This window comes from Elephas maximus, chromosome 16 (assembly GCF_024166365.1).
Source record: "Elephas maximus indicus isolate mEleMax1 chromosome 16, mEleMax1 primary haplotype, whole genome shotgun sequence".
NCBI lineage: Eukaryota > Metazoa > Chordata > Mammalia > Proboscidea > Elephantidae > Elephas > Elephas maximus.
In genome coordinates, this window is record NC_064834.1 from 70,049,346 (window position 1) to 70,071,885 (window position 22,540).

Here is a 22,540-nt window from a genome sequence, read left to right on the forward strand (position 1 = left end):
GCAAGATTTACAACATACAGGAAAATCACTCAATACCAGGAATCATGGCCCAGCCAAATTGATAGGCACATTTTTGGGGGGACATAATTCAATACATGACACCTAGGTATGTGTCCTCCTTCATCAGCCAAGAGGGGCAGCAGGCAGGGTCACCATGAGGCCAGATGGGTCCAGGGGAATAGTGTGAAGCTGCTGGGGTCCCCGACCACACCACACCCACCTCTACCCCTGCTTTAAGGACCCCAAGGAAGAAAAGAGGAAGTAGGGGTGGTCATCTTAACCTCACCTTTGTGCTGTTTTTGTGCTCCCAGGTCAACCTGGCCTACGCCTACGAGACCAAGGATGCGCTGTGCTTGGTTCTGACCATCATGAACGGGGGCGACCTGAAGTTTCACATCTACAATATGGGCAACCCTGGCTTTGAGGAGGAGCGGGCCTTGTTTTACGCGGCAGAGATCCTGTGCGGCTTGGAAGACCTCCACCGGGAGAACACCGTCTACAGGTGAGCAGCACTTATCTACTTGGTTCGCCCATCTGACTCTGAGTGAGTAGGCTGTCCCTTCTTGCCCTTGAGTGGGTGGTCGTCCTCGCCCTAGAAATCAAGGCCTGGTCACTGTGGGTAAAGGTGCCTGCCTTGGACAGAAGATTCCCACCTTGGAGTCTCAGGGCTCCCGGGCACAGGTAAGTGAGATGGGCCACTCTCCAGCCAGTGCTCTCTGGCCTCCAGAGTTTGAGGAAGAAAAGAATATGATATGATGTTCCCCAAACTGACTGCTGCTCAGAGGTGATGAGGAAGGGCCAATACCACCATCCCCTCCAACCTAGCACTGGGGAAGCTCAATGGAGCTGGTGGCCGTGATGTGGAATCAACCAAGGAAGCCTTAGTAAGATCACCAGGCACAAGCAGGCATCTGACTAGAACTCGGCCACACCCTGCACTGCCCTCTGTCTGCTCTGGCCCTCCACCCTCTCTCCCCACTTACCTCAGTCTCATGAGGCCTGGACTTTGCAGGACCAAGGGTCCAGATTCTTTGAATAGGAATCTTCAAACTTTTCTCACAGCCCCCTCGAAGAATTTTGAAAAATCCTGTGTCCTCCTCACACATTTTAAGTAGACATTTGAAGTATTTCATTGTATGTTTAAATGGTGGTAACTATTGATACTTTGAAATTGAGTGGTGACGCCACACTTTTAAAGATACCCAAAACCAGTTGCCATCGAGTCGGCTCCGACTCCCGGTGACTGCATGAATGTCAGGGTAGGACTGTGCTCCACGGGATTTTCCAGAAGCGGGTGACTAGGACTTCCTTCCTAGTCTTCCTAGTCTGGAAGCTCTACTGAAACCTGTGCACCACGGGTGACCCTGTTATAGCAACACAAAAGCCGCCACAGTACAACAAACTGACAGACAGGTGGTGGAGATGGATGGATGGATTTATATAAGATTTTTTTTAAGTTTCCTTTCTGTAAGGCTCTAAACGTTCAAGTAATTTCCTCCATGAGCTGCCATCGCAGTAGCTGGTAGTAGATCCTATTTCTAGTTGACCCTTTGGAGCCTTAGGGGTTTGACACCCTGGACCAGGACACTGGACTAATATTTGGGAGGGGGCTGTTTTCCTTCTATCAATTGGGAGAAGAGCTATTGAGAAAGGGCAGAGGGGAGGGAAGCCCCACAGGGCTCCAGGACAGAGCATGAGGGGTTAAAGATCTAGAGATCCATGCTCTTAATACTGCCAGCACCTGGGAACCTGCTGCAAAGTCCCCCCTCCGCCGCCCCATAGACCCCAGCCTGAAGACCTTTGCTCTAGAGCTCTAGGTGGAGATTATTTTAGGAGATCAAGAAGGTTTCAGAAAACAAGAAGGAATGGTCTTGATAACGTTCCCTTCCCCCACACACATGCCATCTCCCTAGTTATGCTTTTGCTTTATTTTCATTCAAGTGAAAAGAAAGCTAGAAAAATTTCCCTAAGGGTTGAAAAAAGCATCCTCTACTTCATTGCTTTTTACTTTAAAAGGCCCTCAAAGTCCCAGACCCACTTCTTCTGGGGAGCAAGGAAACCATGATTCCTCCTCCTAGCCCCAACCACTTGCCATGGCCTCCCCAAGGGTGAGCTGTCCCTCCAACCGGGTGGCCACTGGCTTGTTGAGATGATGGCTCTTGCCCTTATTTGGAATTGTTAGCACATCAAAGGGATGCCGTTTAAATAACAACAATAACAAAAGTATTTTGTAATAAATAACTACACACAAACACCAATTATCACATTGTGAGGCTACCCACACTGGGATAGGGTATGTTAACCACCCCCCATGAGGACAGCTGCCATCAGTTAAATAAACAGAGCCACTTGGTTGAGAACTAGAGCATTGATCCAGACGCTGTATACTGGCTTGTCTGATGGCTTTCAGAGCTGCATGCACTATCCCACTGGCTGCACTTCCACCCAGGAGAAGACTTTTGCCAGTAAAGCCAAAGTCCTGCTGCCTCCCACCCTCCTCCCATACTGGGAATGGAGAGGTTCCCTTTCTTTGTTTTTTTTTTTTTTTTCTTTTTTAATTTTATTGTGCTTTAGGTCAAAGTTTAGAGCACAAATTAGTTTCTCAATCAAAAATTTGTGCCCATATTTTTTTGTGACATTGGTTGCAATCCCCACAATGTGACAGCACTCTCTCCCTTTCCCTTCCCCCACACCCCCCACCAGATTCCCAGTGTCCATTTGTCCAGTTTTCCTGTCCCTTCCTGCCTTCTCGTCTTTGCTTTTGGCCAGGAGTTACCCATTTGGTCTTGTATATTTGATTGAGCTAAGAAGCATGTTCCCTGTGTGTGTTATTGTTTGTTTTCTAGGCCTGGTTGATCTGTCTGAAAAGTGGGATTTGGGAGTGGCTCCAGTTCTGAGTTAGCAGGGTGTCCAGGGGCCATAGTTTCAGGGGTTCTTCCAGTCTCTGTTGGACCAGTAAGTCTGGTGTTTTTCTGTGAATTTGAATTTTGTTCTATGTTTCTCTCCCACTGTGTCTGGGACTCTCTATTGTAATCCCTGTCAGAGAGGTTGGTGGTGGTAGATGGATACTGCCTAGTTCTTCTGGGCTCAGGCTGGTGGAGGCTGTGGTTAATGTAGTCCTTTAGTCCTTTGGCCTAATATTTTCCTTGTGTTTTTGGTTTTCTTCATTTTCCTTTGCTCCGGATGGGATGGGACCAACAGATAGCTTAGATGGCCGCTCACAGGCTTTTAAGACCCCAGACGTCACTCACCAAAGTAGGATGTAGAACGCTTTCTTTATGAACCATGTTATGCCAGTTGACCTAGATGTCCCCAAGTCTGTGGTCCCCAGAGGTTCCATTTCTTGTGAGGACACATCAGGTACAGGACGAAGCAGCCCACGCCTACAGCTATGCCTCTGGCTCCGCTTTCTCCCAGGCTACAGCTGGAGTTGGGGGCTGTGCCAACCTCCTGGGGTCCCCATCCCAAAGGCGGCCTTTCTTCTGGGAGTTACCATCCTCTCCCGCTACAATCCTCTGCCCCCAATTTCACAGCTGGTGTTTTGTTCTCAGTAATTTCTCTTCCTTCATTCCCATGTCCATCCCAGAGCATTCTGAAACGCCAGGGTCTTCCAGTCCTGTAGAGGGCCATCACCACAAAAAGCAGACATTTCCTCAGCCCTGGGGGCTGGCCACATGTGGACTGTTGCCAAAACCAAAAAGCCAAGCCCACTGCCGTGGAATCAATTCCAACGCATGGCAACCCCATGTGTTACAGAGTAGAACTGCTCCATAGGGTTTCCTTCGCTGTAATCTTTATGGAAGCAGATCGCCATGCCTCTCTCCCATGGTGCCACTGGGTAGGTTTGAACCATCAACCTTTATGTTGGCAGCCAATTGAAAACCGCTTGTGCCACCCAGGGACCTTGGACTGGTGGCCAGGACTGGCCTTTACCTTCCCAGTTACTCTCCAGGATTGAGAAGCTGCTTTTGAAAAACGGCAGCATCAATTTGTTAAATTACTGGAAGGAGAGACATTAGCTCAAGCCTGTCTTGACCCAGAGAGTGTCAGAGAACAGACAACCTGAGCCAAGGGGTAGGAAGGAAATATCCTCCGGCAACTCAGGCCTAGTTGGCCCAGGATGGTCGCCCCAGACACCAGTGCCCTTGCTGCTCAGAATGCTCACGCTCAGATGCTTGTTATCTTTTCCTTTCAGAGATCTGAAGCCTGAAAACATCCTGTTAGATGATTACGGTAAGTCAGGGACTGCTTGGGAGCCCCTTTTCCTACTCTGTAACTGAGGCGAGCATCACAACCCATAGGGCACAAAGGGCCCCCAGAGACTAACAGGGATGGGGAGGAGACTGCCTTAGCTAGCACTGCCGTGGGACATGGGAGGGGTAGGCAAGCAGGGGGAGAGGACCCCATTCCCTTTCCTCAATCCTGGTCTCCTGGGGAAGACAATAGGCCTGGGTAGAGCTTCAATCAGGTGGAGAGGCAGTGTGGCTCAGCTTAGAGAGAGGAAATATTGGGCAGATCACTTCACTTTGAGGCAGCTTCTCTGCATCTCATCTTCCTTGTTTGTAAAATGGAAATCATGGGCCCTTCCCTGCCTGCTTCAGAGGGTGGAAAATGGTGATGAGGTCCTTACAAGAAAATTTGAGGGAAATTGTTTTTTCAGTGGTGGCCAACTACAGAAGTGTTAGGCATTGGTATTCGTGCGTCATCATTGTTCTTTTCTCTTGAAGGGGGTAGGGGCTGGTGTGGATAACAGCAACCACAGGAACCCCTCACAACTCTAGCCTCTCAGCCTGGGAAATAGTTCTCATCTTTTATCTCACTAGATCTTCATGCTCCTCGAGAGCGTGGAGCTGCTATCACTGTGCCCATTTTAAAGATGGCAAGGCTGAGGCTCAGAGTAGCCAGCCTACAAGGGTCCCCAGCTGCATCATTGGCCAGGTCTCCTCCCCACCAATGTCCCAGACACCAGGCAGCCCCAAGTAGAGGGCAGAGGGAAAGAGGGAGGCAGATCATTGGTGACCTGAGAGAGGTTTGTGTGTGATATTTCCCATGTAGAGGAGCGGGCAGAGGCGCAGGGCCTGCCATCCATCTCTGGGCGAGCCCCAAGCCCACACGGGGCCTTGTTCCCTGCTGGTCTCAGAGCCGTGCCCACCACTCACGTCCCCATCTCATCCTCCCCTTTCTTGCCTCTGTCAGGGACCCGCTGAGCTGTGAAATCCAGACAGTTCCAGCCCAGGGGGGGTTGCTGGACTGGGGCCTTACTGAGGTCTGGGCTAGTGGGTGCCCTGGCACCCACAGGCAGGGAGCAAAAGGGTCAGAGGTGACATCTCTGCCTTCCAGGGTCAGTCCCAGACTGTAAGCTCCAGTTCCATCCCCCAGGCCCCTCCAGGCCCAGCCCAGACATTTCCCTTCTTGCTTCCAAAGGGAAGAAACAAACAACTTCCAAAGACTAGCAAGAAAGGGCAGGGAGCTGCTGCCCGAATGGCTTTATAATTTTTCCCCTGAAGCAAATTGTTGCAAAATGTTATGAGGATCTCGCATTTTTCCCATGAAGCAATCCCAGAATCAGGCCAGACATCAACTTTGTGACCTCAGCCTTCCAGGAAGCCCATTAGGGCATTTTATGAGGCAGGTCGGCCAATGTCCAGCCAAGTCCCAGCATCCTTCTGGGCCTTTATGTTTCACTCCTAAAAAGTAATGACTTGCCCACATCCTTTAACACCTGGGCCCCTGAAGGTTTTGCAGTCACCCTGAGATGGCAGATTAGCATCACAGTCTCCACTGGCCAGATGAAAACCCCGAGGTTCAGAGAAGCCAAATGCCTGGCTTCTCCCAGGGTTACACAGCAAGTCTGTGGCACTGCCCTGAGAGGGCCAAGCATCCCCAGGATGGTCCCAGGGACCTTACCCTGCTCCCCTCAGGCCACATTCGAATCTCGGACCTGGGCCTGGCCGTGAAGATCCCCGAGGGAGACCTGATCCGTGGCCGGGTGGGCACCGTCGGCTACATGGGTAAGTGCCAGTAGGGGCCCGCACATTCACACACCGAGCCTCCCGAGCCCACTCCCCTCACCCATTGTGTGACACCCACTGGAATTAGAGTCATGGTCTCCCTAAGGGCTGCTTGGTGGGAGGCCGTAGCCGGGGCGGGTGGAGTGAAGGGGACCCAGGGTGTGGATGGACTAGACTGAGCTCTCTGCAGCCCCCAGCCCACCTGCGTCTCAAAGCCAGGCCCTGCTCCAGGTCACGGGACAAGTCTGGACGCACTGGTGCTCGGGAGGACCGCATGGGAGCAGTGGCCTGGCGAGCTGGGCGGCAGCTCCTTCAGGAGCCCCTGTGGGGAGGAAGGCCCCAGGAATGGGCTCAGAGAGGAGAGTGAATTGTTGGCTGTGTCACCCAGCCTAATGCTAAGAAGGCATCAGCCTTGGGCTTCTGCCCCCACCATCCCCCAGCCTGCCCAAGACCATTGTCCTGGCGCTGCAGGGAGGCGACCCGCAGCCCAAGTCCTGTCCACCAGAGCCCCCTTATAAGTGGGGGCAGCACCGGGCTTCCTCCTGCACACCTCACACACCCCACTTGCCCAGGGGAAAGGGGACCTGGAGAGCTCTCGTTGCTGCCCTGGGCCAGGCCCGCACTGATGCAGCTGAGCAGGGTCCTCTACCTAGTCTCTGGTGCTAGAAGGCCCTTCTCCGGTTTCATGACGTTTGGCAACTTGGGTTGTGTGTATGTGAGTGTGAATATGCCCACATGAGTGCTGACAGATAGATGATAGGTGGATGGATGCATGGATGGAAGGAGGGATAGAGGGAGGGATGGAGGGATGGATAAATAGGTAGGTAGATGGATAGATAACAGATACCCACATAGGTACATAGATTCATAGAGAGAGAGGTAGACAGATACATACCAAAAAAACTAAACCAAACCCATCGGCGTTGAGTCGATTCCAACTCACAGCGACCCTGCAGGACAGAGTAGGACTGCCCCACAGGGGTTCTGAGTAGCAGCTGGTGGATTTGAACTGCTGACCTTTTGGTTAGCAGCCAAGCTCTTAACCACTGCACCACCATGTCCACATGATGTGTGAGCATCTACCTGTGTTTGCGTCTGTTCCCTTTTGCACACGAGTGTGAATGCATCTGTCTTCACAGCTTCGGCTGTGTGCAAACCAGCACATGTGGCTGTGCTTGCCTCCAGATGTATGTGTCCTGCCCAATGATGGGAACCTATCTTTTGTATACTTTTGTGGTGAATCTATAATTCATTTTATCAGAGTGAGGGGGGTTGCAGAAGCCATATTTAAAAAAAAAAAAAAATTTAAAGGCTGTTTGAATTCCAGATATGTTTGAAGTTATCTGCTTTAATTTGGGTGGATACACCTTCATTCGCTGAAGCAAATACACGTGCAGCACCTACCGTGTGCCAGGGGCCATTCCTGTTACTGGGGACACGATGTGGATGAGGCGGCTCATTTCCGGGAGTAGGCCATTCCCACCCACCGTGGTCAGGGCTCTGAAGCTGAAGTCAACAGGGTCCTTTGGGGGCACACAGGAGAGCAATCGGGGTCGGCTCTCTGGAGGAGGCGGCATTTATAGTAATCGGTGGGGAGGAGTTAGCAGGAGGAAGAGCGACCTAGCTATGAGGATCAGCCCTGGCCCTTGTGCACAGGCTCTGTCCTGCCTCCAGCTGTCTCTCATCTCTCCCTCGTGTCTCTGCTCTGCTCCAGCTCCAGAGGTCCTGAACAACCAGAGGTACGGCCTGAGCCCTGACTACTGGGGCCTGGGCTGCCTCATCTACGAGATGATTGAGGGCCAGTCACCCTTCCGTGGCCGCAAGGAGAAGGTGAAGCGGGAGGAGGTGGACCGCCGAGTCCTGGAGACCGAGGAAGCCTATTCCCACAAGTTCTCCGAGGAGGCCAAGTCCATCTGCAAGATGGTGAGCCTGGTGAGCCAGACCCTGCCCTGAGGCTGGGCATCCAGCCAAGAAGTGGGCTCAGGGCACCCTTGGCGTAGGTGGTGAGCTCACCAAGCCAGAGGAGCAGGTGCTTGTGCTGTGGACAGGCTGGTTATCAAGGGCTTCCAGAAGAAAGCCTGGGACAGGGTGGGAGTCAGGGAGGCCCTGTACACCAAGGGGCTAAGATAGACAATGTGAAATGCCCTCCCGTCCAGCAAGCTTGGTTGAGGCAGTCAAGGTAGGGAGAGAAGAGGTGATCCAAGCTGGTCCCCCAGACACCAAGGGGACTTGGGGCAGACCCCTGCCCTTGACCTTGGGCCTCTGGACCCTCCATCTCTGGATCCGAGGGCTCTGGCTTGGGGCCAGGGACTGCCAGTCTTTGAGTGTCTTACAACTTCTTACAACGAAGTTTCCATCCACTAAGCTCTGGACGATGCTGTCAGTGGATTATGAGATTTGACCCGGCCACGGGCAGGGCACACGGCTGGGCAGACCAGCCCGAATGGGGGCTTGGGAAGCCAGATAGCAGAGGGAGTGACAGGAGCCATTGAGAGTGTTGGAGCTGGGAATGGGGATCACCCCTGGACTACTGCCATCATTTTACCCAGGTGGCCCCACTTGGGGGCCAGCCCATGGGCTCTGCCTTTCAGAAGCAGGGCCGTGGTTTTGTGGGAAGAGGACCACTCCCCATTTCTGCCTGGCTCTCAGGCTACCGTGTCCCCACCCAGGCCACTGTGGGGCCCTTCTCCCCTGTGTCTGGCACTCGCCTGCAGACAGCTGCCCTCCACCGGGGGCCACATGCAGACAGGAAGGACCTGCCAGCCTCTGGCTGGCTGCACCTGGAGCAGCAGGTGGGGGTAAGGGGGCAGGCTGGACCTGGGGAGGGGCTCTCTTCCCCCGACCTGTCTGCATTTACAGAAGCCTTGAATGAATTCATCATGTACATAAACCATCCAGGCTGGAGTTTCAGAAAAACCAGCCCCAGGAGTTGATTTAAGTAGCAAAGCTGCTTCTTCCAGAAACCCCCAGGCTGCATTGCTAGGGCCCAGGAACCATCTTGCTAGTTCCCCCAACCCCCACACCAGGAGACCCATCTTCTGTAGCCATTTACTCTGTGCTCAGCCACTTCCTCCTCCCACCTTCGTTCTCAGGGCGCAGAGCTGTGGGAAGAAGGGTTTGGGGCTAGATTTGCCATCCGACCCCTTCCAAGCGAAAAGCAAGCACGGATATGTCATTTACATGTGTGAGAGAGGCTGAGAGAGGGAGGTAAACACATAACCGAGCCACAAGCTCTCTGGGCAGCCATGCGGCCAGGCACTCAAAGAAACCCAGACAGTGGCCTCAGGCAGAACTGGAGTTGGGGACAGGAAGAGCCATGCAGTAAAGGTCAGATAAATGGGAAGATGAGGTCTAGGATGTTTTGAAAGCCAGGGAGCTGAGCAAGCACTGGGTTGTGTCATATCCACTGAAGAGGCATCTGTGTGGCCACATTGGACAAGTGATAGACAGTCATAGAGCATCACCAGATACCCCCAGGTCAGGGTCAGGAATGCAGAGAAGCAGGTTTTGAGAGACCCCAATGGTACTTGGGGCTTGCTGAGACAGGTAGGCTGAGAAGGCGCCCCCTAGCCCTCTCCCCTTGGGTCCTGGCTTTGGGGCTGGGATCCACTGCTGCAGCCAGGATAAGTCACTGCTGGCCTTCTGCCGCCCCCTGGTGGTCACTTAGGGAAGGCGGCAGCCGAGTCTGCTGCTCCAGGCACTCCTGGGCCCATGGATGCCAAACCTCAAACCCATGTCCCTGTCACATTTCTCCGATGGAAGCTATTTGTGCCCAAATGCTGGAGGCCTCCAGCCTTGCTCTGTCTTCTCTTACAAATGACCCTGGGGTCCTGGAATCCTGGTCTTGGGCCTCCTCTGTACCCTTAACCACAGTCTCTCTGGTCCAGTAGCCTGGCCTGCTTGCCCCTCCAGTTCTCTGGTGCCAGCTCAGGACAGATGTCTTGTATAAAGGAGGCCCAGGGCCACAGGGCTATTTCTCAGGCTCTGGGCTGACTCAGGGGTGGCAGCTTCAGGCCTCTCTGCCTAAGAAGGCCGCTCCACTAAAAAAAACAAACAACACGGAAACCAGTCTCTGGCCCTCAGGCTTGCCCCTCCTTCCATCTTGGCAGTCATAGGACCCTGCCTCTTGTCCCTGGGGTTTGGAAATTCACACACATCATTGCTTTGTCCCCCTGGGTCCAGTCCCCAGGCCCAGACCCCCAGCCCCACCTTCCTTGAGCCCCTGGCTGGATCCCGCCACTGAGCTTTCCAGCCCTACCCAGCTCTCTCCCCCTTGCCCTCCAGCCCTCTCAGTCCATCTCAGCTGTCCCTGTCTGTCCCTGCCTGCCCCTCCTCCCGCCCCCCCAGCTTGTACTATCTCCCTCCTGCTTCTGGTGTGGGTACCACTTACCTGTGTACCTGATGCCAACTTTGCAAAGAGGCAGCACCTTGGTGGATGTCATCTCCTGCCCTCTCAGTGTTTTAAAAAGAGGTGACTGGAGGAGTTAATGGTAACTTTTAAAAACTGGGAGATTTTACTTAAAAACCTGCATTTCCTGGCTTCTCTTGAAACAAGCAGAGGCCGGACACCAGCGACACTCCTGCCTGGCAGGAGCTGATGGCAGCCCGGCGCTGCCACCAGCCCACCTCCACGGCCCTATTGTATCAGCTGTCTGGCCAGCCCCTGCACCCCAGCACCTGCTCCATCTCCCACCTTCAGAAAGCCTATTTGGCAAGACTACTCAGATGCCCCTTCCCCATGAAGCTGGTGCCAACCGTGTTCCTCTGATTGTTGGCACCATGTCTGGGGGGCTTTGATGGGACTGGGCCCCTGTGTGTGACAGCTCCCCTCAGCTCCAACAGCTCTGTGGGGGCAACCCCTCATCGGCACAGTGTTAGCACCAGTAGGTTATTGTTGTTGTTGTTGGGTGCCATCAAGTCAATTTTGACTTGTGGTAAGCCCATGTGACAGAATAGAAGTTTCCCGTAGGGTTTTCTAGGCTGCAATCTTTACAGGAGCGGATTGCCACATCTTATCCATGTGGAGCCACTGGATGGGTTTGAACCAACAACCTTTCGGTTAGGAGCCAAGCACTTAACCTTTGTGCCACCAGGGCTCCTTCACTAGTAGGTTCTAGTCTACAGTGTACTTGCTAGTTGAGTCAGTGAATGAGAGGGACCGACAGACCCAGTCCCTGCCTCTGTTACATACCTGTAGCAGAAGAGGCAACACTTTTCCATCCACACATTCCATAAATGAGGTGCCCACTATGTGCCGGGCCCTGGTGTCTAGTAGTAGGGAGAAACAGACAAGATGACTGCTCTCTGGGGAATAGAGATGTCTGACCATACTGTGAGTGGTTGACCACAGACACACAGAAGGGCACGGAAGGCAACCTTGGAAGGTGAGGCCTCAGCAGGGTCCAGCAGTGACCGTTGGTTGGCACCTGGGGGTCGTGCAGACACTGCTGTGGGCAGAGGAGGGACGTCTGGGAGGGCTCAGGGACGGACACACGTGAAAGGGAGATGACCACAGGTGCTCCAAGGCCACCTGAGCCCTGTGGCGGGAGGAAAGGCCCCAGGCCTCACGGCCTCTATCTTGACCATAGCTGCTCACCAAAGATGCAAAGCAGAGGCTGGGCTGCCAGGAGGAGGGGGCCGCAGAAGTCAAGAGACACCCCTTCTTCAGGAACATGAATTTCAAGCGCTTAGAAGCTGGCATGTTGGACCCTCCCTTCGTTCCAGATGTGAGTAGCCTCCCTCCCTAGTAGGTCTCTTCCCAGGGCTGTCCGTCCATCCATCAGCTAACTTGAGGGTGTTTGGTATCTGTTGTCTTCATGAGGACCAGAGTGCCTGTGGCCACCACTCCCTGCCAGACATTGCAAATGACTTTCATGCCAGGTAGTACCGGTGGGGTGGTGGACCTGGGAGCCCCACACTGGTTACCTAGAGACTTGGGTGCTTGTCCAGGCCTGGGGAACCTGGGCAAACCCTTCCTTTCTGAGCCTCAGTTTCCTCACCTGCCAGTGGGACTAATGGTACCCACTTTCCCAACCGTCCAGGACCTTTAAGGGTGAAATGAGAACAGATTGTGAGGTGCTTTCAAGAGCCTTAAGGACCATCACTTTCGGTTCAGTCTAACCAGTGTACATTAAGCACTTACTGTATATGCTAGGTTCTGGCCAGGCACAACGGACCCAGTGATGAACAAGCTGGCTCAGCCCCCAGCACTCACATTACAGAGAGACATCTTCCCCGGGGCCCCGAGTCAGCATGTGAGGTGGGAGTCCGGTTAAGGCCCAGTTGCTGTTGACAATTCCCTGAAGTGGCTCGGGCTCGGCTGGGCTACAGGTTCGAAGGAGCCAGACCAGGAGAGAACAGGGTGAACTCACATGCACGGTCTTTACCCCAAGAGCCCTTGTAAGAGGGACTGTGTTCCCGGGGCTACACTGTGCAAATTCAAGAAGTCAGTCCCCAGGAAGGTCAGCTTGTGCCTCTGCTCCTTCAAAGCTCCCACAGATGGAGAACTCAGCCCCTGACTGGGGGGGGAGGGGATGAACTGGACCTGGGAGGCCACAAGAGATGACGTGTCCTGAAGCCAGCTTGCTTCCCCTTGTAAGAAGTGCTTGTGCACACCTGTTCCTAACTCCCGTTCAGTAACTTCACGTGGGTGTCTTGAAAGCAACCATGGTGGAAGTATTTATACCACAGGAATTGGCAAACGCTACAAATGAGGGTTTTCTCATTCCTCTCCCTCAGAACAGGTTGGTAACCATTTACCAATCCTTGGAACTCTGGCGCTCCCTGTAGGTGAGAGTCTCCTGTCATCTGGGGCAGGGCAGGAGGGCAGCAGCAGGTTTGGGAAGCCACAGGCCCTGCTGGGTGCTGAATTGTGTCCAGGCAACCATACCTCTAACCCCATCTGGCCAGTTCCAGCATCAGTGCTGTGGGGGCCACCAGAGAATGCTTCGTGGGAGAAGGAAGGGACCATTGAGAATATAAAGTCTTGGAATGCTACAAACTTAGCCTTTTGGTAAACTTCAGCAGATGGTGGGGAGAATAGAATTACAGGATCTGGTCTCTGGCTGCACGTTGGGCTCGGTCCCCAGAGATTCTGATGTAATTGACCTGGGGCAGGCTTGGGCATCAGGATTTCTAAAAGGCAGGTGACACTAACATGCGGCCAGGGCTGAGAACCACTGTGTTAAAGGAGCCCTGGTAGCACAGCGGTTAAAATGCTCGGCTGCTAACCAAATGTCCCGCATCCCAGGCACACCTGGACAGGCGGCCACCCCAGGTGTGACCCTGTGCACTCTGGGGCATGAAGAGGACAAGGTAGAAGAGCCCTTCTCAAAGCCAGGCTCAGTGTGGTGGGCGCAGAGCAGACTCAAAAATCGGCCAGTGTCCTTTTCCCAGCTCCTCAGCGCCCCCTGTGGCCCATGGGCCCTTGTTCCTGAGCACTGAGATGGGAAGCTGCAGGCATTGAGCACGAAGCCCCTGTGAGCTACAGGGTTTGCCCCTACTGCCATCCTCCCAGCAATAGTGTAACTCCTCATTACACACGACTGACTTTGGAAACATTGCCCCCTTTCTGGTTAGATGGGCTTTGTTGTTGTTCTTAGGTGCCATCGAGTCGGTTTTTGACTCATAGCAACCCCATGTGAAGAGTAGAACTGCCCCATAGGGTTTCCTGGGCTGTCATCTTTGTGGAAGCTGACTGCCAGGTCTTTCTGCTGTGAAGCCGCTAAACCAAAAAAAACAAACCCCTTGCCATCGAATCGATCCCGACTCATAGCATCCCTATGGGACAGAGTAGAACTGCCCCTTAGGGTTTCCAAGGAACAGCTGGTGGATTCGAACTGCCAACCTTTTGGTTAGCAGCCTGAACTTTTAACTATTGTATTACCGGGGCCCCCGTGGAGCCAGTGGGTGGGTTCAAACTGCCAACCTTTCAGTTAGCAGCAGAACCCTTAACCATTGTACCACTATAGCTCCTTAGACAGACTTCAGGGTAATAATATCTGACAGGGGGTAGGGGCCCCTGGAAGTACTGAGGAGTGTGAGTTTAGGAGGGGTGCTGTCTCCCTGCTTGGCCGACATCTTGCCATAGCCTGTAGGGAAGGCGTGGGGTGACCTGTGGGGTGATAGAAGGGGACAAGCACTGGGCAGGAAGTGCAGACACCTCAAGTTCTCAGTGCTCTTGGCGATCTGAGAGAGGGAAGCTCAGGTTCTCAGGAGAGAACAACCTCAGGCTGGTGTCCCCTCTGCTCCCCTATCAATACCCTGTGCTGGACCTGTGGGGGCCTGGCCTTGGGATGCCCATGTGACCAAGCACTCTGCTCCTGTCCCGGCCACAGCCTCGTGCCGTGTACTGTAAGGACGTGCTGGACATTGAGCAGTTCTCTACTGTGAAGGGCGTCAACCTGGACCACACAGACGATGACTTCTATTCCAAGTTCTCCACGGGCTCCGTGTCCATCCCGTGGCAAAATGAGGTGGGCAGGGCTGGGTCATTGCTTCACTCAGTCAGCTGCTGCTGAGGGCTTGGGTGCCGTGAGGGCAGAGAGCAACTGCTGGTTGGGCCACGAGGGGTTGTGGGTGGCCTGGGCCAGGGCATACGTGTTGTGTTAGGGTCAGAAGCTGGAGCAGGTTGAGAGAGGGCTGGAGGGAGATGTGACCTGTATAGATGACTCCTTGAGAAGTTTGGCTGGAAGGATGTATGGGGTCTTGTAAATGGAAAGTTGGAGCTGGTTTGAGATGGAATGATGGGGGCGGGGCTGACATAAAGCCTGAGATTCTGATGAAGGGGAAGGGGATCCGAGGGAGGAAAGGAGGGAGCTCAGGTGTGGATTGGGTGGGATGTGGACCAGGTGGGGTGTGGATTGGGTGGGGTGTGGACCAGGCGGGGTGTGGACTAGGTGGGATGTGGACCAGGCGGGGTGTGGACCAAGCGGGGTGTGGATTAGGCGGGGTGTGGACCAGGCGGGATGTGGATTAGGCGGGGTGTGGATTAGGTGGGATGTGGACCAGGTGGGATGTGGATTAGGTAGTATGTGGACCAGGCGGGATGTGGACCAGGAGGGATGTGGATTAGGCGGGGTGTGGATTAGGTGGAGTGGGGATTAGGTGGAGTGGGGATTAGGTCGGGTAGGGATTAGGTAGGGTCTGGACCAGGTGGGATGTGGACCAGGTGGGATGTGGATTAGGTGGAATGTGGATTAGGTAGGGTGGGGATTAGGTGGGATCTGGATTAGGTAGGATCTGGACCAGGTGGGATGTGGGTTAGGTGGGGTGTGGATTAGGTGGGGTGTGGATTAGGTGAGGTGTGGATTAGGTGGGGTGTGGACCAGGTGGGGTGTGGATTAGGTGGGGTGTGGACCAGGTGGGGTGTGGATTAGGTGGGATGTGGACCAGGTGGGATGTGGACCAAGTGGAGTGTGGATTATTTGGGGTGTGGATTAGGTGGGGTGTGGACCAGGTGGGCTGTGGATTAGGTGGGCCGTGGATTAGGTGGGCCGTGGATTAGGTGGGCCGTTGATTATGTGGGCTGTCAATTCGGTGGGGTGTGGACCAGGTGGGCTGTGAACCGGGTGGGCTGTGGATTAGGTGGGCTGTGGACCGGGTGGGGTGCGGGACTGGGTGGGGTGGGGGTCCGGCGGGGGTGCGGGTCAGGCGGGGTGTGGACCAGGTGGGGGTGTGGATTATGTAGGGGTGCGGATTAGGTGCGGTGCGGACTAGGTGCGGCGCGGACTAGGTGCGGTGTGGGCTAGGTGCAACGTGAATTAGGTGGGATGCAGATTAGGTGCAACATGGATTAGGTGGGGTGCGGACTAGGTGTAACGTGGATTAGGTGGGATGCAGATTAGGTGCAATGTGGATTAGGTGGGGTGCGGACTAGGCAGGGTGCAGATTTAGGTGGCAGGAAGATGAGCACAGCCCAGCATTTTCTGTTTTCTCAAGAGAGAGAAGTTGTGTGGTGAGGAGGCCATGGCAGCCTGGGTCTCGGCCCCTGTAAAATAGACAGGAAGGACCAATGTCCTGTAGGACCATGCTCAAGTGAGGGTGTCGCCCGAGGCTCAGTGGCTGTGGTCCTTCCCGCCCACGAGGCGGGGCCCTGACACCCATGTATTTGGTTCTGCTTCTGCAGATGATAGAAACCGAATGCTTCAAGGAGTTGAATGTGTTTGAACCTAACGGTACCCTCTTGCCGGACCTGAACAGAAGCCACCCTCCAGAACCCCATCCTCCAAAACCGCCAAAGAAAGGGTTGCTCCAGAGAATCTTCAAACGGCAGGTGAGACCCCCGGCCGAGGCATTTCCATTTGAAGCAGGAAGAGCCTGCGGTGGAGACCCGAGCGGCAGGGTTCTACATACCTGTGGGCTTGAGAGCAGGACTCACCAGGGGCAGTGTGGTAAGGCCACCAAAGGCCCAGAAACCCGCTGTGGCTGAAGGGGCAGGCCAGCTCATCCTCAAATGCCCTTTGGCCAAAAAACAGTTGACAAGTTTGCCAGTAGAGGGAGTGGCAGGGTTGCCCAGTGGTCGGAAGCACAGTCTTTGATATGAGGTGCCTCTGTTTCCCCCTCTGTAAAATGGGATGGTAAAGTTTACCCCACATCAGGGCTTCTCACCCTTGGCACTACTGACATTCTGCCTTAATTCTTTATCGTGGTGAGGAGACCATTCTGTCATTCTGTGCACTGTAGAGTGTTTAGCAGCACCCTTGGCCCTATCCACTGATGCCAGTAGCATCCGCACCCCTCGCCCCACATCTGTGATAATCAAACATGTCCCCAGACATTGCCAGATGGCTCCTGGAGAGCAAAATTGCCTCAGGTTGGGAAGCAGAGCTCTGTGTGGCTGTTGTAGAGACTGAGTTCTGTGGGCAGAGAGGTAACATGATGGAGAACAGACCTTCACTGCCCCGGGGCAGGACCCCTTAATCTGACACGTGATCTCCAGCTGGCAGCCGGCAGGGACTTTGTTCGTGGGGAAGAGATGTTTGTCCCTAGAGCCTGCCCCTGGGCTAAGGGCCAATGTGAGCAAAGTGGTGCGGGTGCTGCGGGTCAGGGGGTGAGAGACTACTGCCCCCCTCCGAACACACACCAAGTGAGCATACAGCACCCCCTCTTGGCATAGCCCTTCAAAAGCACTTCATCCCAGTGCTCCTGGTCCAGCACCTGGGGGGCTCCTTTGCCCCTCCCAGTTCCTCGGCTTCCTCCTCCCCGACTAGACCTGCCCTTGCCTCTCACTCCTCAGCAAACTGCCCCTAGAGACCAGGCCCACAGCCCCTGCGCTGGGAGGGTGAAGGCGTAGGCAGGGCTGCTCTGCTCCTCAGGCTGTTTGATGACAGGGATGAATGGCAGCCCTGTGTGTTTCAGGGTAGAATTGCACTCCACAGGGTTTTCAATGGCTGTGATCTTTTGGAAGTAGGTCACCAGGCCTTTCTTCTAAGGTACCTCTGGATGGATTTGAACCACCACCATTTTGGTTAGTAGCCAAGCACTTAACCGTTTGCTACATCCCAGGACTTATAGGCATGGAAACCAAGAGATTCAATAACTTGCCCAAGGTCACTCAGCTAGGAAGTGGTGGATGTGGGATTCAACTCACCTCTCCCAGACTTGGGTCCTATTAAGTCCACTGCTCTCCCCAGGCTGTGTTGCAGCCACTCTGCATTTGCAGATAAAGCCCTCTGCCCCCAGAGGTGGCTCCTGGGCCCAGGTCTGCAGGGGAGAATGCAAATGACAACAGAAAGCAGAGCAGCCCCTGGCCCAGGCTCCCAGTTCCCAAGCCCACTCTGTTGTGTCTGATTCTCATTCTCTCTTCCCAGCATCAGAACAGCTCCAAGAGCACACCCAACTCCAAGACCAGTTTTAACCACCACATCAATTCCAACCACGTCGGTTCAAACTCCACAGGAAGCAGCTAGTTTCAACTGTTCACAGTGGAACCAGCCAAAGCCCTCACACTCAGACGAGGAACTGGGGACCAGTGGCGCATACGCTCTGGCCGGGCAGTTGGGGAGCCCTGCCAGAAGCTGAGGAAGGAGGCAGCCGCCCCCTCGAGGTAGAGCCTTGAGGTTTCTCAAAGAAATTTCCACTCAGGTCTGTTTTCAGAGGTGGCCCTCAAGCCGGTGTGGATTGGATTTGTCTTTGTCAAACATTGCAATAGAAATCCAGTTGGCTATGACAACTTGCACATATTTTAAGTGTCATAACTAGAACTGAATTTTGTCTTTATTATTTTTAAAGGAAAGTTTTGTAAATTTCTCTATTGTCTCAGTTTACATTTTGTATATTTGTATTTAAATGAAAGTCAGACTTGGAGGGTGTATATTTTCTGTGCAGCCACAGTTAAGCCATGTGTTTTAAGGCATTTTAGGGGTGGGGAGGGATTTACAAAAAAAAAAAACACATCTTGACTTCCAGAACCTCAAATGAGAAAAAGTTTTTATTAAATTTAGAAATGATTCCCATTTGACCTTTCAAGGATTGGTTGTATTTACCTACATCCATCTCTGTAACCTTTCTCCTCACATTGATGCTGCCATTTTGTTGGTTTGTAAGATCCTGAATCAAATGCTCAAAGACACACCTGGGGCTTCACTCGCAGCCAGAACACCCTCTGTTGGGCCCATGGGTGGCCTGGGGTTGGCTCTGTTGAGATGCGTACTTTCTCTTGAGTGGCCCGCCAGGCCCTTGTTGCTTTGGCCTTGGCCGCCTCTTCCTTCTGGAGGGTGGCCGTTGCACAGAGCTGGGTGCCTTCAGCCCAGTGGTCTCTGGGCCTTTATCCTTCTGAGCAGGTCCAGACTGCTAAAGCCAGTATTTTTTAAGAGGCTTGCATTTGGGGATTTTGTTTTATTTTTAAATAATAAGTGATAATAAGGATTAGTCACGGAAACCCAAGTGTCCCAAACCCCTACAGCCCATGGAAGCATCAGGAAGCAAGAGTCAGTGGGGTCATCCTGAGTGACCACCTTTGTATCCATCCCACTGGAACTTGCCACAGCCAACGGTGCTACAGAGGAGAAGCAGGGAGGCTTGTCTAGGCTCCAGCAAGCTCCTTAGGTGTTCACAGGGTCTCAAGAGTTTCACAGAGCCCCACAGATGAGCTGGCATGGATGGGGCTGGCTCTCCAGGCAAATGGGATGCCCAAGGAGAGGTGCAGCCATGAAAGGAGTTCAAGACAAACTCACTGTCACTTCTGGGGAGAGGTGGGCAGAGCTTAATGGGGTACCTCAGAGTTTCAGAAGTCCCCAGGATGTGTTGCCAGGCCAGGGGCCTCTGAAGACAGTTCCCAGGCCCTTTGACCATGGCCGTCCCATCCCAGGGACCTGCTGGCCTTCGTCTGCTGCCTCCAGAGGTGGCAAGGAGCAAATCCACCCTCACCTCCCATCCAGGACAGGGCAAGCAGTTGCCCTCTCTGCTCCCCTGGCCTACTGAGCCCCTGGTGTCTGATTCTGCCTCACACCTGATGTCAGCCACCAGCTGCTATCAGAGTTTCTCACAGCGTGGGCCCTGTACTACCTGCATCAGAACCTCCTATTGAAATGAAGATTCCCGGGCTGTACCCCCAGCCTACTGAATGGGCATCTCCAGGAGTGAGGCCCAGGAATCTTCATATTTTAAAAGCGCCCCAGGTCATTCTGAGGTACCCAAGAGTGTGAGAACTACTGCCTTAGGCCAGCAGTGGGGCCTCGGTGGTGTCCATCCTAAACGTGTCTCTGGGTCACCCAGGCCACTTTGGAGCGTGAGCTTTTAGGGAGGAGAGAGTAGCGGGCATGTCAGCCTCCTGGTCCAGTCTCCATGCGCGTTCCCCAAACTTGGCCAGTGGGCCTCTGGGGCATGCTGCTAGAGAGGGGCCTGAACGTTGGGACTGATAATTTCGAGGTAATTTTCCAAACAAATCTAAGAGAAGTCATAGTTGGGCTTCCCTCAGACCCCTTTAATATGCAGTATTATTTTCTTGAAGACCAGCCCTCAGTCTCAGGAGCTGCTCCAGCAACGTTTCTTGGGCTGAATACAAGAAACATACAAACAGCCATATACAGTTTGGCCAAGGACGTGGAAATCTCCGTGGGCAGTGTTTTAAGACCATCAAGCTCTTGCTGACCCTCCTGTCATGATGAAAAGGATGGTCATCCCCTAGGACTGTCAGCAGCTTAAGCCGCCAACCACCCTCCCACCCTGAAGGTTTGTCCTTTTGGCCCAATTCACAGCCCCACAACCCTTACAAAATGGTTGGTGTTGAAAGCAGTCTCTTTTGATGCCTCAGAGCCAATGCACTCTCCATTTCCAATAGAGAGTCCCCAAGGAGCAGGAAAGAAAACCCGTCTGGTGACTGCATTTCTAAGTCACGAGGGCTCAGACAATATTAAAGCACAGGACTCCACGTCAACTCGTGTTAATAACTTGAGTCTTCCTTTCTGTTCACCACCCACAGGAGATGGGGCCAGAGTCACTTGGCCTTTTAAATCCTCCTGTTCCTTTTGGCCTATTGCTTTGTAACAAGACATGGGACATCCTTATTTAGAGCAGTGCCTAAAAATCAGCCCTTTACTCCCTCTGAGTCCCTAAGCCATCACAGGCCTGTCCCTGTCTCTTTCCCCACCCTGCTCTTATTCCAACTTTGTTTTCTATAGCTGCTTTTTAAAAATGATATTTGTAAATCAAAAAACAAAACTTTCCCACCCATCTACCTTTCTGGGATAAGACATGTTTGGGCAATGAATGGATTTAAATCTTTTTTTTTTTTTTTTTTTTAATGCATTGGAGCTCTTCCCTGAAGGGCCTGTCTTCTCCACATGCAACCTTCTCCTCACCAGACATTAGCTGAATTAGTGCCTTTGAGGTGAGATGCAGGGTCTTGCAGAAGCATCTCTGCTTCCACTTTCAGGAGACAAGCTGCTGTCCTGTGTGGGACAGAGGTGGTCTCCACTTCTATCACCGTGACCTATGAATATTTCTTGAGCCCCCTCGGGGGACTAAGAATTGCCCATAATGTCGAGAAGACCCAGCCCCTGCCTTCATGGAGGATGACATCCACATCAGACATGAACTCATTCTCTAATCATTCTTGGCTGGGACTTCACTCCTGAAACCATGAGGCTTCCAGGGCTGCTCACTTGCACAGTAGCTATGTGTCGCTATATATCTTGAGCAGCCACAGATGGGTCTGTCTGCTTTCTGAAATGCATTGCTCTTAGCAAATGGGAACATCAGCCTTGGAAGGGCAGCAGCAGGAGAGGCTAGGCTGCATGGAAGAAAGCAGTTGTGGTCCTGGGCGTGTGTGCACTTGGCAGGCAGTCTGCTGGGATGACGTTGGCGGTGCATTCTGGGGACAAACGTGGATGCCATCTTTGCTTTAAAGGCACAGCTGAGATGCCTCTCCATGAGCCTACGCCAGCCCCTGCTGACCCTAAGGGCCAGCCCTCCAGAGAAGCCAGGAGGTCCACGCCTTGTTGGAGAGATCTCCAAAAAGCCCAGCCCTGGCATTAAACTCTTTTTTTCTTCCACACCCTTGTCCTTCCCTGAAAGGCTGGGTCATCGGTTCTGGTTTCCCAGTGCCTTTCTCAAGTGAGCTGCTGGCCCAGATCATGTACTGACTCTCCTATAGAGGGGGCAGGCCTCGGGGAGCCTCTTGGAAGCCCCATGGCCTTGATCAGTCTAATATCCCAGATCTTACCAAAGCAGCACGACGTCCTGGACAACCGGAAGTCTCCCAACCGGAAGAGGAACGCTGTCTGGGTGACATTCAGCTTTCCTCTTGGGCTATTTATGTGCCTGAGTATGCAGATGAACATTTGTACCCTTCCAAGGGCAACCTCTCTGGGTCAGCTTCTGTTTTCATAACCCCACACTCTGAGATACGACCTTCTTTGTTGTGGAAAGAGAGTTAAGTGTGAAATCTTTGTGCTTTTCAAAGCGACATACTGAGGGCTGGCTTCCTTCAGATCACAACAGACCACCAGGATGAAGCCTCGCCCCCCAGGCTCCTTCTGCACTGCTCTACCAACCAACCACCCAGCTTTTGAAGTCCAGATGGGCGCAGGTCAGACACCTGCACAGGTGTGGGGAGTCTTACCTGGTCTGACTTCAAAGGCTAATGCTGGGGACAGTGTTTTAAAGCATTTGAAAAGCTAGCTTTCCCTAGGAGGGAAAGACATTTCCCCAAAAGAAGAATCTAGGTATCTTTCCCAAATCCATTGATAAGTCGTTTTGTAACAGATTCAAAACAAACATTCTCAATTAGGAGAGCTTAGTGGCTGCTGGTATTGTTAAAATAATAATCATCTTAGTATCCAAAGGTTTCTATTTTTTTTTCAGGGAGATTTTAACATTGATGATGAAAATAGGTCCATTTTGGAGGTCATTCCTGAAGATAAGGCTTTCGTTCTCCTGCTGCTCTGAATCCCTGTATGTCCTGTCTAATATGTCACAGTGCTGCTGTATCTAGATTGAACCACTGTTGTTGTTGTTTTTTAAGAGAAATAAATTCCTTACTGAAAATAACATTGCATTTCTGTCCTTCTACTGAGCTCTCGTTGTTT

At 53.1% G+C, this 22,540-nt stretch overlaps 1 protein-coding gene across 2 annotated transcripts in view; it reads left to right on the top strand.

The window, feature by feature from the left end:
* The window catches only part of GRK5 (G protein-coupled receptor kinase 5), a 237,159-nt gene extending 214,666 nt beyond the window's left edge, over nucleotides 1-22,493 (top strand). For both annotated transcript variants that reach the window (XM_049855869.1, XM_049855868.1), the window contains exons 9-16: nucleotides 312-502; nucleotides 4,196-4,233; nucleotides 5,922-6,011; nucleotides 7,726-7,934; nucleotides 11,600-11,737; nucleotides 14,348-14,485; nucleotides 16,138-16,284; nucleotides 17,822-22,493. In XM_049855869.1, coding sequence (XP_049711826.1) covers nucleotides 312-502; nucleotides 4,196-4,233; nucleotides 5,922-6,011; nucleotides 7,726-7,934; nucleotides 11,600-11,737; nucleotides 14,348-14,485; nucleotides 16,138-16,284; nucleotides 17,822-17,920 — 1,050 coding nt within the window. In that variant the 3' untranslated portion in view covers nucleotides 17,921-22,493. The remainder of the gene's footprint in view (nucleotides 1-311; nucleotides 503-4,195; nucleotides 4,234-5,921; nucleotides 6,012-7,725; nucleotides 7,935-11,599; nucleotides 11,738-14,347; nucleotides 14,486-16,137; nucleotides 16,285-17,821) is intronic.
* The last annotated feature ends 47 nt before the right edge of the window (nucleotides 22,494-22,540 follow it).